The sequence below is a fragment of the Pleurotus ostreatus genome (genome assembly GCF_014466165.1).
Source record: "Pleurotus ostreatus strain PC9 chromosome Unknown scaffold_5, whole genome shotgun sequence".
Classification (NCBI taxonomy): Eukaryota; Fungi; Basidiomycota; class Agaricomycetes; order Agaricales; family Pleurotaceae; genus Pleurotus; species Pleurotus ostreatus.
In genome coordinates, this window is record NW_023503160.1 from 601,672 (window position 1) to 616,108 (window position 14,437).

The window sequence follows — 14,437 nt, forward strand, 5'->3', positions numbered from 1 at the left end:
AACGTCTCAACTTACGCTTCAACTTGAACTTGAACCACCACCGTCAACGATGCTCGCTGCACGGCCTATGGAATCTGTGGGCCCAGCGCCGCACGGTGCTAAAACACCTGCTCGGGCTCTGCTGAAGAGTCGTAGTGGGATGCAGGAGAACGCCATTCGCTACCCAATGACAGGAGGAAAAGATAAGTCCAAGTATACTGCACAGACGCCATATCGCCTCAAGAACGACCGTGCGTACTCACTCAGGTGGCCACTTTCTCGAAATTCTGACGCTCTTTCCCCCCAGAGAACCCTATGGGACAGGGCCTCTTGAAATCCATCCTTGCCACCCAATCTCGCCCGCTATTGGATAAAACACCCTTCCCAAATCGAACAACGAGGAATACCAGTAATACGCCCTTTACGAAACCGGCGAACTTTACAAAACCTACTACGTTGGATCAGAACTTTCTGCAGCCGGGCAAGACACCCCTTAGACCTAGTTCAACCAGGAAACATGCTCGTGCCCCACGAAGTGCTTCCAAAAACTTTGAGACACCTCAGACCAATGGGAACCACTGGGATGTAGCAGATGTCAGCATATGCCAACCAGAAGTCGACGTTGAGGGAGCGGTTGATGAACCAGACCACGACGAGATTGAGTACATGCCGCCAAAGCCTCTAGGTGCGCATATATTTATATTTTGAACTCGATTAGCGTGTAACCTTCCACAGAACAACCATATGTGCCACCCTTTGACTTCGATCTGCCCAATTATAAGGAGCTCGGAATAGCTTTGACGAAGGCCATCCGTACTTATCCAGTAGACGACACCCCATTGCCAGAACTGCAGCCTGTCGTTCACCCCGTTGATGACATTACGCTGTCGCTGGCGGAAATTGGTGAGGATATTAAACTACTTTCTGGGCTTTCTGCTGACAAGAGGTCGCAGCCGACGACGACCCATTCGCACTCTTGAACTTGAAACAAACTACGCCAAAGCCTGCCGCCATTTCCAGCCGTGTCGCTCCTAGGACTCGGACTATGTCTTCCGCAACCACTATCCGATCAGCCCCTAGTGCGAAGGCAAACTTGAGTATGAACCCAGTGCCTGTCCGTCGCCCACCAACTTCTAGAGCAACCAGCAATATGACCGTAGCAGTTGGGGCTAACTCCAAGTTACCGCCACGCAACAAGCTCGTTAGCATTAGACCGGCATCCACACGGCCTATCACAGCAAGTACTGTGGCCGTTGCTCGGAACCAGGTTTCTATCCCTCCTATTCGCAGGCCGGCAACATCTGCGTCTACATACAAATCTTCTCTAGCTCCCAAAACTGTTCGACCCATCACAACGAGGACGTTTGGTGCTAGGACGACGACGAAAAAGGACGATTGCGAACCCTTGAAGTTTGATCTGGTAGTTGATGATGATTTCCGTTTTGATGTATGATCAAGAAGGCGGTGAGTGGAGCAAGTTGGTTTATTTGACGGTATCTGTCGATGGTTTTACGCGTTGCAAATTGATGTATGTATGTCTTGAAGTCGCAGCCCTCTGATAGGAACTTTGGTTGAAACACTGAGGCTTCATGTGCCGATAAACGACCGTGGTTCTACATGCGGGTAAACTAATTGTAACTATCATCTACAGTGGGTCGAAGCCAGGCCTTCCCTTCGCAGTTTGCTCCAAGTAATATTCCAATTGGAAAGATTGGAAGGCTTCTCGGGTCATCAAGTCGCTCATAGTTGCCCAATTGTATTCGGCCTTCTCGCTATCCTCCTTGATGCTGCAATGGAACTTCCAAATGGTTTCCATCAGCTCGCGCGTGAGTAGCTTCTTGTCCTGCCGAGCAAATGCTACCTGATCATCACAGTTTGATTGTTAGTGACCTCAAGTCGCGTGTACAGAGTCAATCACTCACGGGACCGTCGAAATGATCTGGCGTGACGCCGGTGTTTAGATCAACGCATAGGAGAGCGGCCGCCTGGTTGTACTTCGGCGGTGAATCGCTCGCTTGCTGCGTTGATTCGCCCGTTGGCGGGTTCTCGGAGACTGACATTGACACGATGCAGCGTAAACTGAGGCCAGAGCGTCGACTCATCGCAGCCGTCATGTGAGGTTTGACGTCGCTGGACGACGGACTGGATGCATGGCGCGTTGGTTCTGATTTTTCCGACGTCGACATTGAGCTTGCGGCGGCGGTTAAATTTGTCTCTGGGTTTATTCCGTGGACGCCATGCTGTTCCTGTTCCAACGTCCGCTTCAATTGAACCTGCTCAGAGCGATACCACAGAAGCGGGACACCGCAGAGTAGGGACCCTAGGCATATGTTCTGTTTGTTGCCATCCTTCAGGAAGATGTGGTGGTTGATTGTAAGGAGTTCGTGCTGAAATTGCGGAGGATGGCCGGGAGGTCCAGGGAGAATGGTTATTCCCCAGACTTCTTTGGGAGATAGGGGACGACAAGTGGGTTGGTGGATTTCCTGGTGTGCTTTCTGACAGGCAATTGACTGCGGAATGTAGGTTCAATGTAAGGTGTGTTCATCGGAGCAGTAGCGAGGATACGAACGCAATACGAGGCCGTTCCGCATTCGTTGCAGACCCTCGGTGTTTTCGTTGGGAGGTGACATTTGTCGCAGTATCGGATGTGGGATGTAGTTGGCGGCATTGTAGAACGGATAACTGCGCAGGCTTGCGTGACTTGCTGCGTCTATATGTGCGTCTACCTACAGCATCACATATTCAATTATCATTAACCATGGGAACATGATTAAGCGTACCGGTTCCCATCTATAAGTCGCATGTCCTGCTCGTGGTGATCGCGTTGCGTCGAGGCGTCCGCCGAATACGCAAGTAGCTTGCTTGTTGCTTGTTTCACCTAGTAACTGCTCAGCGCTCAACGGTATTCGATATCTCAATAGTCAAACCAGTGATATCCAGCAAAGCGTACAGCCGCTCATCACCCCGTCCCCCATATTCGACATCTTCCCATGGAATCGCCACCACCGCCTCCACCTCCACCACAGGCTAGTACGAGCCGCACGCAGGAGCCTGATATTAGGATGCTTTATGATGCATTCCAAGATTTGGTCCGCGCGTCTGCTCCGAAAGGCGAGCCAAGATACATTCCGCCCCAGATACCGGTGACCTGCAGAGGGGAGACAAGAATGTTTGGCCGTCGAACGTTGGCGGGGATGTCGTATTCCGTACGTTAGTCCGATTGAGGATCGGCGGAATTTCTCATCAACTTTTGAGTGATGTAGAAAGCCATTCGGATGTTCAGGAAACGGTTTCAACAGGAAGGAGACATCACCCATCTGCCTGGCAAGTACGAGCCAGAGATGTTATTCGACCACTATCCTCGAGTTGGCCTTGTGGCTACCTTCATCGGCGCAACAACGCGAGCACAGAAAGCTGGTGTCATAGACGAAAGTTCATGGACAGAGTTACTGAGGAATGTAGAGAGCATTGAAGTATTTATTACCCCAGTGACTGAAACTACCTAGTTCGCTTACTCCCTTCCGTTCGCGCATTTATAAACTCGAGGGTTATAGCAGTGCATAGAAGGTTTATTGAAGCTACTATAGAACGAACATAAAGTATATAAGAATCCATCAGACAGACGCTCGATCCGCTGGCTAGCCCATTCGCCGGCTCCGAAGAGCACAAGCAAACTGAGCAAGCCAAACGTCCTCGAGACTCCCCGAAGAGAGCCATGTTCTCAGTCATACGGACGAGCGCGCATATCATCGAGTGGACTTGAAGAAGTGGCATGTGTAAACATGCGAGACTCGAGTTAGTTTCTATAGAATAGATCCTAGCTGAGTATGTTCTAAGGAATTCAAATGGGCGCAGGCAGGTTTATATATTTTTCAAGCACGGTCCGTGCACAGAGGAAAAAGGTCACGTGTAGAACGCGAGGCTCGAGACTCATCCACCGTGTTTATTACAAGCAGCTCGTGAAAGCAAAATGCGAAGTATTCAGAACAATGCAATTAGAATATGTGAAAATACTGAAACATGCAGTAGAGGTGCGTAACTATGGAACTCTGAATGCTACAGAGTTGAATATTTGAATTTCGAAGTGGTGGTTGCAAGTCGTCCAAAAACAATGGCGAAATGGCGGCTAGAGTTCATCCTCAGGATCCCATCTCGAGATTTTGCCTAATGGTTGATAGTAATACTGCTTATACTTCTTGGTAACAGACCGCTTGCCAGGACGAGGCATCATACTGCGTATAACAGTAGCGCGTTCCTGGTCTTCGTCCTTCTCCGGCACGTAGAACCATTTAGCTTCCAGCGGACGGTCGGCGTCATCCTATTCGAAGGTAAACCGTTGATAAATAATCAAGCACGAATTCAAGAAAGAGAAGGCTAACCTTGCCACTACTCTCGACTTTGCCAAATATACCGCTTCCACCTTCCGCTTCATCGCCGCCACTCAGCACGCGCTGGAAAACGTCCATCCATTCATCTTCAGACCGTTGGGCCTGTAGTGTTGGCCGCGCCCGCATGATCGCGCCGTAGAGCGTGGAGATAGCTTGCGCAGAAGCTCGGGATAACGCAAGACTCTCAATGATCAGCCCGCATATCTCAGCGTCATGAGTAGTGTCAATTGGTTCTGGGGGTTGGTCTGAAGGGGTTGTCGGTTGTTGTACTGACGTTGCGTGAGATTCGGAGGTCTGTTGGGTTGAGGGCGATGGTTTGGATCCGCCTGAGTGATCTGAAGGTGATATCGACGGACACAAGGGTTTATAAGGGCCGGGGTCTGAGACAGAAACCCTGCTAGGCTTTAGCCTCACGGGCTGTTTCTGACCGGCATGCGTCGACTCATTGACAACGCTGGCCGCCTTCCAATTCCGGGGTTTGACAGAGGCTGATTCGTCTAGACCGCCAGTATCCTTCGACGCCTTAGCTTCAGGTTTCCTTGCCTTGCCTTTCGAGGTGGAAGTTAATTCCTCAGCTGGCGTGCTCGAGACCCTAGCCTTCTTCCTCGAGGGACCTTCCTCCAAGCTAGCGTCTTTGGGCTTACGCTTAGCTTTCTTCGGGGCAGGAACAGGCGTCGTATTCCGGTGTCCGGAGGTTTCAGAAGCAACATGTTCGACGTCCGTGCGCGATGCGATGGGCTTTGCGGGTTTCGGGCGTGCAGACTTGACTTTGGCCTTCTCTAACTTCCGGTTCTCCTTATCGTCGTCCTGGACAGAAGGACAACTAGGCAGCGCCACCGATGGGGGTATTGAGCTTGATATATCCGACATCTCAATGTCCGCCCGCAACAGCTCCGACATATCTTTCCGAGAAAGCGATAGCGAGTCGCTAGAGGCGACAACGACCATGGGATGGCTATCCTCATCGTCGTGTATTGAGCTTAGAGGAGAGGATGATCTTGAAGACACGGGGGACAGTGATGAGATAGTCGAAAGTGAATCATCTTCGTCGAATTCCGAAATATATGCCGTAACTTGTGCGGGGAGCTGATGAGATTCTTCCGCTGAAAGGCTGGCCAGTGTGGAGTTTATGAGGTCGGCGGACGAAAATGGGGGTTCATTGCTCGGAATGGGACCAGGAACAGCATCGCATGAATGGTCCTAAATGTAAATTTAAGCACAAGATAGCATTCATCCGAGCCAGCAAACACACCATATCTTGTGACCCTCGCGAACCGAGATCCGAGCAACCGTCGCCTGTTACGTTCTTCTCAGCATGGCTTGATAGAGCTCCACCTTCTGACGACTGTGTATCATCACTCGCGTCACACGGTACTAGCGATTGTGTGGGTATTGATGTTGGAGGGGCATCTGCCAATGGGCTAAGAGATATAGGTGAGGGCGACCGTGCATATGGCGAGTCGGTCGTCGGGGGGATTGGTGGAGACGATGGAGGTAGAGGCGAAAATGGACCGATTATCTCTGTGGCGTTTGTCGTGGTATCGGACAACTGCTGTAATAATGATGAATGCTCCAAACAATCGCCGGAGGAGACGGGAGACGGGTCTTGCTCCTTGGAAGTGACGACTTTGGTCACCAAAGAAGCCTGTTCAGTAGCTTCATGGAAGTTGGCGCGGCGCTCTGAGTCCCTCCGCAGACTGTTCTCGAAACTCGTCGGTGTGCTTGTCACCGGGGCGGAACTCCGCAGCCATCGGTATGGCATTGGGTCACTTTTCCAACGGCCTCGCTCTGCAGACGTATCGAAGTACGTTGAGCGGATATCGGAGGAATTGAATTCGAAAGCATCGTCGTCCTGATTTGTTTCTTCTTCGCTGTCCGAATAGAAGACATTTTCGGGGGCTACGGTGGGACGTGGGCGGGAGATGGGTTCACATTTTGAGCGTGTATCTTCTGAATAGTCGGACATTTCAAAATCTGAGCCGGGTAACTCATCGTCACTGGGAAAAGACGAACGGAAACTAGGCAGCCTGCAGTGGGTCGGTGGTGATTTTATCGATGAATTCCAGCGGTCGTCTGGACCCCAGACCATCGACATATCATCTATCACATCGGAGGCATTCCTGAGGTTAAAATCGCTCTGTATTTGCGGACTGGTGTTAATGTGCGCATAGTTATGCCCTTTCGCAGAGTAGGGGGATATCGGTGGGGGTGACGAGCTCGCTGGGGGTGAAGACAAAGGGGAGCTAGACGTCGAGGCTTGGAACCAGCTCTGAATTGAAGACGATGGTCCTTCTGATGGGGAGGAGCTCTTTCTTCGAAATTTAAACGGTAGCGGCAGGATGGGGGAGCTGGAGGTCATGGTAGTCGAGGTGATAACCAGAACGGATCACGTGTAACGCGTCCGCCAGTCAACGGCGCAACGCGTTTGAAGCGGAGTTGAAAAATCCATTAATCCAACGCGTCCCGTCATGTGACGCATCCCCGTCGAGGCACTGCAGTTTAGCTCGATGTCAGTGTCGTTCAGAGAGGCGTCCAAGGGCATCGTACGTACCTCTTCGACATCGACGGTCAAGCTTCAAGTAGAAGACGAATAGACTACGCACCCACCACGCAGCTTCGGTGAACAAGGCCCGGTAATCATCGGTGAGTCATGGGGCTTTCGGGGACGGTGATAAGAGATTCGGAATTGCTGATACGATAGGGTACGAGGGGGCAGGGCAGGCTGGGAATGGTCTGGTCTGGTGCGAATTTCGACCCCATGGTACAATGTTCTAATGAAATTCAGAGCTGTTGAGATGCCTCGAGGCGTACCATGTGTGGCAGAGGCAAGCCTATTCCCAGAGTTCCAGAATCGTTATCGATGCCATGAAGGGGACATGAGGGTTCCACGGGTTCTGACTTGGTTCTGCCAGCGCTATGACGAAGCCCGAGCTTGGGAGTGTCGCTGACCGTCAGACCAGGGGAAACTTTCTGCGGCAAGCGAACTGTGTGGCAAGCCTAGCCACTGTGGCGAGAAGGAAACCATCGGAAAGGTGAGTAACGAACCAGCTGCAGGCGAAACGCCTGTTGGGCAGCGGCAAACGTCGTGGTCAAGAGCATGGTTTACAATTGAAATTAGTTGGCCATGTTACCCGATCATTACTCAGTACGCAGCCCCTAACTTCGAGGTTCTTTCACGTAGTACGCGTATCGACCTGGCCACAAAATTCACAGCTCACGAAGGCGAATACCCAGGAACATCGGTTGGCCCGATGACCTGCCGACTCAAAGTAACTCATTGGTCCCTTCCAGAGGCCCATTACAACATGAAGCGCCATTGAGCCCATTGGATACGCATTAACGACTACAAATTGAGAACACCAGGGACGATCTCGATCCAATACCTACACGGAAGGGCGAGAACACAGTACGTTGTCATTTAGCCATATCGACGCTGTATATCAACAAATGGAGCTCACCCATCGGGATCCAGAATGAACGCGATATTCCTCATCCTCCCATCGCTGGGCTTCTTTTTGAACTGGACGCCCAGCTGCTCGAATCTGTCGCACGCCTTTTCCACGTCGTCGACCGTAATAGCGATGTGACCGAACCCCTTGCCCGGGTCAGTGTTCCCGCTTGCGTATCCTTTGAAATTGGCATCGGACTCGGTGCCGTGGTTGTGCGTGAGCTCCAGGACACCTGTTAAGTGCTCATCGATTAGTGGATCCCCAATGATCCGTGACGAGGGCGCTCCATAATGTATTGGGCTCTGATATGACATACCTTCACGAGAGAACCGGGACTTCTCTTTCTCCTCCGCCGTGAGGTCCCTGCCTTCGTGATTGTAGGCTAAGAAGTACAGGCTGAATCCTGATTCATTGAAGTCCTTCCCTGCAAACGACGGGACACATTAGTCAAGCCTGCACCGAAGCATCGTCGGTGGACCGTACTTGACAGTAATTCCATGCCAAGGACCTGTACATGCGGTGTTAGACAGACGCATCAAAATTCTTGAGTCCAGATACGACATATCGTACTTACCTCGGTGTAGAACTTCAGTGACACCTGAGGATCCTTGACACGGATCATTGTATGGTTGAACTGCGTCGCTCGTAATTCAGCGGACATATGGTTTATTGGATAAGGGGCATACCTTGAATGTAGCAGTTTCTGCGGCTCTAGGCATGTTCGCAGTTTGCTGGTGGAGCACTGGAGAGCAGGTGAAGACCACCTTGGGGGAGGTGAGGATCCTCGTGGTCGCTTAGGGGCTACGGCCCGCCCGGACAGTCTCATGATCTACAACGCGAAGTCGGAGTGACGGCAAAGCGCGACTCAATGGAATCGAAGCCTCCGAGTTTGCTAGAAGCCTCCATTATGACCTCACCAAGTACATACTTGCGAGTGCGGGCTCAATATACGGGTATCAAACGTCAAGATAGGCGAGATAGACCACACACCTTCGACTGGACAACTTCAAGTTCGAGATCTCAGAATATCGATGCAAGGGACGCGTACAGGCAGCAAGCCATCACTGGAGTCGTTGAATTTGTGGTGATCATGATGATATTGACAAGTAAGGGTATAACAAAGCACTACGACACTTTCATCAGTTCGTCAAAGGCTCTCCGATCCAGGCCTGTTGGCCAGGAGAGTTTCCGTTCGGCACCAACGACTTGCATGTCATTGCGTTGTTCTTCGGTGAGGGGCAATATTGCTGGAATTGAAATCCGCGGTTAATTCCTTAGGTTCATTCCAAAGAAAACCAGAAGCAACTCACTTGCGCTGTCGGCACGAGGGGCATTGAGAGCCCATGATGGGTGCCCCCCGTCGAAGAAGTACCGCGATATAAGCTCGATGATGGCCACAGGCATGATACCTCCATAGTTGCTCCCGACAGCAAACGCGAGTTCGGGCTTTCCTTCCCAATTAAAGACCTTGACGACAGCCATCTTCTCAGCGAGCTCCGGGGGCAGTAGCAGCGCGGTCTCAAGGACTGCCGGCAATTCTGAGACAGTCAATTCTGCGCAGCTGGAAGTATCGAACACGTCGGGTTTGCCTGGATGAGGGTTTCCAAAAAAGTTGAATATCTTGTGCTCTCCGACGACCCAGCAACACCAGAAGAGTTCAGGTAGTCCGTCAGGGCGCGAGGGGCCCAGGTCCTCAGGGATTTTGTTGAATGGTATCGATCTTAATTTGCTGAGAATCTGTGCATACATGGTGAGCACCATTGTTGATGACCCGGGCTAACAAGAGCTTACGCGCGGGTCCGGGGAAGCCGTAGTGAAATGACTACGCTTGGCTACGCAATTAGGTGCAAGTAAGTATTCGCCTTCCATTATGCTTTCAGAGGGATACAGGAGGAAGAGGACGCTGAGGTTTGATGGGGTTCCCAGCAGTTAGAACCACAGTTTTATCTTGGTGTGGCCACTGTCTCATGCTGACGAGCCACCGGAAGCCACATCGTCGATCAAAGACAAAATAGGCCACTGACTAGCGACTGCGCGCTTTGTCGCGCGGGAAGGTGAGACTTCGGCCAATGAGGACACAATAGCCACATAACAGGGATTTGCAATTGTTTACCTGCTACGCAAGGACGACTAGTGGACAATGAACATATACAGATATTGACTCACGCCTCCCTAGCCTTGACCTGTTTTGCCACCTTAGAAGACGAGCGGCGCACAGGATTCCGCCTTGCCGCAAGTTCCTGGTCAAAGCTGGCCGCGCCGACATCTTGTATGACCTGAGTTGTGACCTCTTCGGGTTCGTTGGCAGCTAGCACGCCATCGCCGATGTTGTCCTCTGGGGGTGAGCCGCCACCCATGTCTAGACCTTCCAAGACTCCGCCGTCTTCATCGTCGTCTACCACTTTCTTGCCGCGCCGCTTCAACTTTCTACCTTCCTTAGCTTCTGCAACCTGTTTAGAATCGTCGCTCGCTGGACGAAGACTGGCTGAGGTGCGAGATCAGAGGAGAGTGACAAAGCGACTAAGAGCAGAACCGTACCATGGATCACAGGATGGAGATCATACGTCCTGTAGAGCTGCAAGACCGCTTGCTCTTTATCTTTCGCTTCGATCATCAAGTCTGTTTTCGGGAATAAGCGATGGATATAGTGCGTGCGGGATGAGACTTACCCATATCATCTGGCAAATCCTCTGGAAGCAGCTTGCATCGTGCCGAGTGTTTCCTTTTCTCCATGAGCGTCTCAGCGCCTTCCCTCGCCTCACTTAAGTGCTGCTTTGGCTTGATCCCCCTCTTTCGAAATATCTCATTCGCTCTCGAAATTATCTCCGTGCGAGGTAAAGACGGATTCAGTGCATCGTGATGATAATCGAAGACGAGGGGTATGAGCAGTGACTCGCAAATGGGCAGAAGGTCAGATGCGGAGTAACAAATCTCGTCATTCTCGAGGACTAGACGATCGCGAACATTCTGAGGGAGTACGTTCGCGACAGTGTCCTTGATTCTTTCGAGGGCAGCTTCTTTATCGCCATATACGCCTCCTCCCTGTGATGCTAACATTAATGACCCGTCGCACATACTAAGAGGGACGTACATGAACAATCATGACACCGTCTTTATCAATCCCCATTAGATCTAGCATCTCGCAGTGGTATTTCAGCTCCCGAACTGCCGCAGCTATGACCTCTTTCTTAGGGCTTCCGAGTTGGGTATATTGCCCTGGATGGGTAGTAAGTCGATGGTTGTATTTCGATGCGAGCTCCCCGACTCGGGCAAGCAGAGGGGCGCAGTAGTTGAGAGAGTAGCCGTGCACGGAATGGGAAGCGAATGGAAACATATCGGAAGAAATGCGCATGAAGCGAATATTCTGCAAAACCAGAGGCTAGTGAACAACGTTCCAACAGTAGGGTCCTACACCTTACGTTTGCTTCATTCCATTCAATAATCGTCAGTAAATCTTCAACATTCTTGACGCCCAAGTCCTTCACAAAGTCTATACCCTTCTCCTTAATCGTGTCGAGACTATTGTCATAAGCGACACGTCGGCCAGCCCAAGGGACATGACTCACCGGCAAGTTCTCGAACAAAACACAGCTTCCGTCGCAGGTTTCTTGTTTCGCAGAATGGTGTTGAGGCACGCGTAACCGAGACGCCCCTGAAACGTAGTCGTCCTCTTCTCGACATCGGGAATGACGTACACTGGTTCAGGCTTCGCTCGCCTTTTCTTCCGCGACGAGGCCGTTACCTCCTCGCCTCCATCCTCTACAGCGTCGTCAGGTTTGAGCTGAGATCCTTTGCGTTTCTTTCCTTGGGACTTGGGCTTGCGTTTGACCTTCTTTGGCGCAACAATTTTGTCAGAATCCTCGTCCATCGGCGAAAGGCTAGAGTCTGATTCGTCGGCTCCAGGGTAAATCACTTCTTCATGCTCGGCGGACGAAGTAACTATTGCTGCGGATGTAGTCGACTGAATACTTGCTAGGCGAGTACTCCGCCTCCTGACGACCGAAGTGTCCATTATTGTTACAAGCGCCTGGGATGCACGGATAGACTGAGCTAAGCGACTACGCTGGATGATTCTGGTGAGACGACAACAAGCAAGAAGCATAAAAAGAGGCCAACGATCCGCGTCGCGGCTGACAGAGATTCGTAAGGAACGATGCCTGCATGTGATGAAGTCATCGTCGGTACAGAGGGAGGCGATCGCACCTCCTTTTCGGGACGTGGCTCGGAACACCGACTAGGAAGAGTCGCGCCTCTTAGATTCTAATAGACCGTTCGGCGCGACGTTGTCCAACAACAAATAATAAATTGGTCCTTCTCAATTTCTTCCGGGGGCCTAAAGATGCCTAGAGTTAATAGTTGTATCGTCGACATACCTAACGACCATCCATCCTAGCGGGAAAGACCATTGAAGGTCAACGTTTCAACCACCAGTCCCCGACGGATGAAAACGGTGTTACTGTCCTCTGCATTTCTGATCCAACCGTTAGCTGACTCCTACTCAAGAAGAGACCCAACAAAGGGAAGACAGTTATGAGATACACGGGCTGCACGCTGTTCTTGATTAACGACTGCGCCTGATGCGTAGTTTCATAGAATTGGGAATATATGACGTCCACTTGGAATTACTGCACCAAAGGCGATACTATAGCAGCAGCAGCAATGAATTCTTGGGCTTTGCTCGTCATCAATAGCCCAACTGGAAAGAGGAGGTAAGAGGAATGCATGAACATAACAGCACACTGTGGGCGCACCAATCAGACCAAACAATCCCAATATACTGCCAAAGACCTCCACCACTAAGATCTTCACGAAAAGATCCGGGTCCGCAGCATCTGCAAGGGCCGCTGTAGACCCAGTAACACCAACAGAAACACCGCAAAGCAGATTGCATGCGCCAACCGTAAGGCCGCCCCAGAAGAGCGCGAACCCGGTGAAGTAGTTTTCGGGCGTGTAGAGCACGTCATTCGACACATTACTGAGTTTCGCAGAGTAGACGATGCCGATGATCTGAGACATATAAGTCATAAGTCATGCTACGTGGTGTTTCTACGGATGGTTGGACTCACAACGCCGTAGATAGCGACGACCTCGCAAAAGATTATGCTGGCAGGCGAGTAGGTTGAATATACGTGTTCTGTTGGCTCGAGGGGCCAGCTTACCTGATGAGATTCTTCGTCGTAATACGAGGTGCGCGTACACCACCTCCAAGAATCGATGAACCGGTCACGAAGATTCCCCTACGCGTTGAGCATCAATACATCTAGCCTCCGGTCCTCAACCTGTCACATTTACGCACCAGCCAGCCCCAAGAACGCTCAACCCCAAGCACAACCCAATCCCCGTCGCGCCCCAGGCATATGGGCTGGATTCCTCAAGGAAACGACCGACGTTAAAAGCTTCTCCGGAGTCTGTAGGAAGAGCGGTGAGACTCGTAAAAGGCGCATATAGACGGAATCTTACCAGTGAAAAGGAGATACAGGGCTATTAGAAGGACAAGAAAAGTGGGTAGGCCATACGAGAAGTAGGCCTTGAGATATGCCATGATGGAACGAAAGCAAGCGTGAATGAGCGAGCGGAATCACCGTCAGCAGCAACTGTTTGGGCGCTTACTTGACCAACCTTGCCCGAATGTACCATCTTCTCAGAGGCCTTCATGAGTATCTCACAAGGTACGCGACTCCTACAATCCAGCCCTATATTGCTGAATACTTCGCAGAAAGGAAGAATTCACTGTCCTCATCATTGGCCTCGATGGTGCTGGAAAGACGGTACAGTCGGCGGCTTGAACTTTGACCATGTACTCATTCATGTACTGCAGACCTTCCTGGAACATATAAAGACACTATACAACGATGTACCAGGACTGACGCCGGACAAGATTGCACCGACGGTTGGCCAGAACAGTACGTGTCCTCTGCAAGCCCACATTCAAGGAACTCAATCGGCTTGTTAGCCGGAAAGATAACTCTGCCTTCAACCATTCTCCAATTCTGGGACCTCGGAGGCCAGAGAGGAATACGGAACATCTGGCACAGATACTACGATGACTGCCACGCAGTCGTCTATGTCATCGACGCGGACGACAGAGAACGGTTGAGCGAGGGCTGGGAGGTCTTCGGTATGTCCTTTCGCCATGGACGTGCAATCCTTGTGGACGTGACGTGAAGACTCTGTCTTGTCCTCTCCACAGATCCTCGGCGTACCACTTCTCTTGCTTGCCAATAAACAGGACTCGCCGCACAGTCTTTCAGTCGAAGAGATACGACATGACTATGAAGATTGGCACCAACGCAAGATACAAAGTATGCGCAGGAGCTCCTTCCACCAGCAATACGGCGGGGAGCAGGACCAAGGCATGCAAAGAGAAAGGATTGCCAGTCTTGATGTGATGGGCATTAGCGCTATTCAAGGGTATTATGCCTTACAGTTACGTCTCGAACGAAAGCTGAGTGCCACGTATCCTAGGACTGGAATAAGAGAGGCTGTAGATTGGCTCTTCTTGCGAGTGCAAAACTCGCGTAGGTCAGACGGTCCTAAACAGGGTCAAGCAGCGTAGACCGTCGAGTGCATCACCTATCCCTTGCTATTGTGCTCTTCCTAGTTATAATATTAGAGGGCTGC

The 14,437-nt window shown here is 51.3% G+C and overlaps 9 protein-coding genes across 9 annotated transcripts; 3 read left to right on the plus strand and 6 right to left on the minus strand.

The window, feature by feature from the left end:
* Positions 1-49: 49 nt before the first annotated feature.
* Positions 50-1,432, plus strand: PC9H_007164 (uncharacterized protein; the record flags this gene model as incomplete). The annotated part of the gene is made up of 4 exons (XM_036776699.1): positions 50-230; positions 287-664; positions 715-882; positions 933-1,432. 4 exons carry the CDS (start codon positions 50-52, stop codon positions 1,430-1,432), a joined length of 1,227 nt encoding a protein of 408 aa, XP_036630319.1.
* A 192-nt stretch (positions 1,433-1,624) lies between these two features.
* PC9H_007165 (uncharacterized protein) lies at positions 1,625-2,647 on the minus strand (the record flags this gene model as incomplete). The annotated part of the gene is made up of 3 exons (XM_036776700.1): positions 1,625-1,840; positions 1,902-2,489; positions 2,549-2,647. 3 exons carry the CDS (start codon positions 2,645-2,647, stop codon positions 1,625-1,627), a joined length of 903 nt encoding a protein of 300 aa, XP_036630320.1.
* A 322-nt stretch (positions 2,648-2,969) lies between these two features.
* PC9H_007166 (uncharacterized protein) lies at positions 2,970-3,485 on the plus strand (the record flags this gene model as incomplete). The annotated part of the gene is made up of 2 exons (XM_036776701.1): positions 2,970-3,185; positions 3,243-3,485. 2 exons carry the CDS (start codon positions 2,970-2,972, stop codon positions 3,483-3,485), a joined length of 459 nt encoding a protein of 152 aa, XP_036630321.1.
* A 620-nt stretch (positions 3,486-4,105) lies between these two features.
* Positions 4,106-6,726, minus strand: PC9H_007167 (uncharacterized protein; the record flags this gene model as incomplete). Its single annotated transcript, XM_036776702.1, has 3 exons — positions 4,106-4,297; positions 4,359-5,567; positions 5,620-6,726. The coding sequence occupies 3 exons, from the start codon at positions 6,724-6,726 to the stop codon at positions 4,106-4,108; spliced, it is 2,508 nt and encodes an 835-aa protein (XP_036630322.1).
* Positions 6,727-7,710: 984 nt separating this feature from the next.
* On the minus strand, positions 7,711-8,535 carry GLO1 (Lactoylglutathione lyase; the record flags this gene model as incomplete). Its single annotated transcript, XM_036776703.1, has 6 exons — positions 7,711-7,750; positions 7,826-8,048; positions 8,133-8,240; positions 8,300-8,324; positions 8,391-8,450; positions 8,503-8,535. 6 exons carry the CDS (start codon positions 8,533-8,535, stop codon positions 7,711-7,713), a joined length of 489 nt encoding a protein of 162 aa, XP_036630323.1.
* A 406-nt stretch (positions 8,536-8,941) lies between these two features.
* Positions 8,942-9,685, minus strand: PC9H_007169 (uncharacterized protein; the record flags this gene model as incomplete). The annotated part of the gene is made up of 3 exons (XM_036776704.1): positions 8,942-9,063; positions 9,127-9,553; positions 9,608-9,685. The coding sequence occupies 3 exons, from the start codon at positions 9,683-9,685 to the stop codon at positions 8,942-8,944; spliced, it is 627 nt and encodes a 208-aa protein (XP_036630324.1).
* A 293-nt stretch (positions 9,686-9,978) lies between these two features.
* On the minus strand, positions 9,979-11,828 carry PC9H_007170 (uncharacterized protein; the record flags this gene model as incomplete). The annotated part of the gene is made up of 6 exons (XM_036776705.1): positions 9,979-10,301; positions 10,355-10,435; positions 10,486-10,866; positions 10,904-11,180; positions 11,236-11,335; positions 11,383-11,828. 6 exons carry the CDS (start codon positions 11,826-11,828, stop codon positions 9,979-9,981), a joined length of 1,608 nt encoding a protein of 535 aa, XP_036630325.1.
* A 610-nt stretch (positions 11,829-12,438) lies between these two features.
* Positions 12,439-13,358, minus strand: VMA16 (H(+)-transporting V0 sector ATPase subunit c''; the record flags this gene model as incomplete). The annotated part of the gene is made up of 6 exons (XM_036776706.1): positions 12,439-12,512; positions 12,568-12,823; positions 12,883-12,919; positions 12,976-13,053; positions 13,113-13,224; positions 13,277-13,358. 6 exons carry the CDS (start codon positions 13,356-13,358, stop codon positions 12,439-12,441), a joined length of 639 nt encoding a protein of 212 aa, XP_036630326.1.
* Positions 13,359-13,444: 86 nt separating this feature from the next.
* ARL3 (ADP-ribosylation factor protein 3) lies at positions 13,445-14,372 on the plus strand (the record flags this gene model as incomplete). Its single annotated transcript, XM_036776707.1, has 6 exons — positions 13,445-13,485; positions 13,533-13,584; positions 13,635-13,719; positions 13,770-13,934; positions 13,984-14,227; positions 14,282-14,372. 6 exons carry the CDS (start codon positions 13,445-13,447, stop codon positions 14,370-14,372), a joined length of 678 nt encoding a protein of 225 aa, XP_036630327.1.
* Between the last annotated feature and the right edge of the window lie 65 nt (positions 14,373-14,437).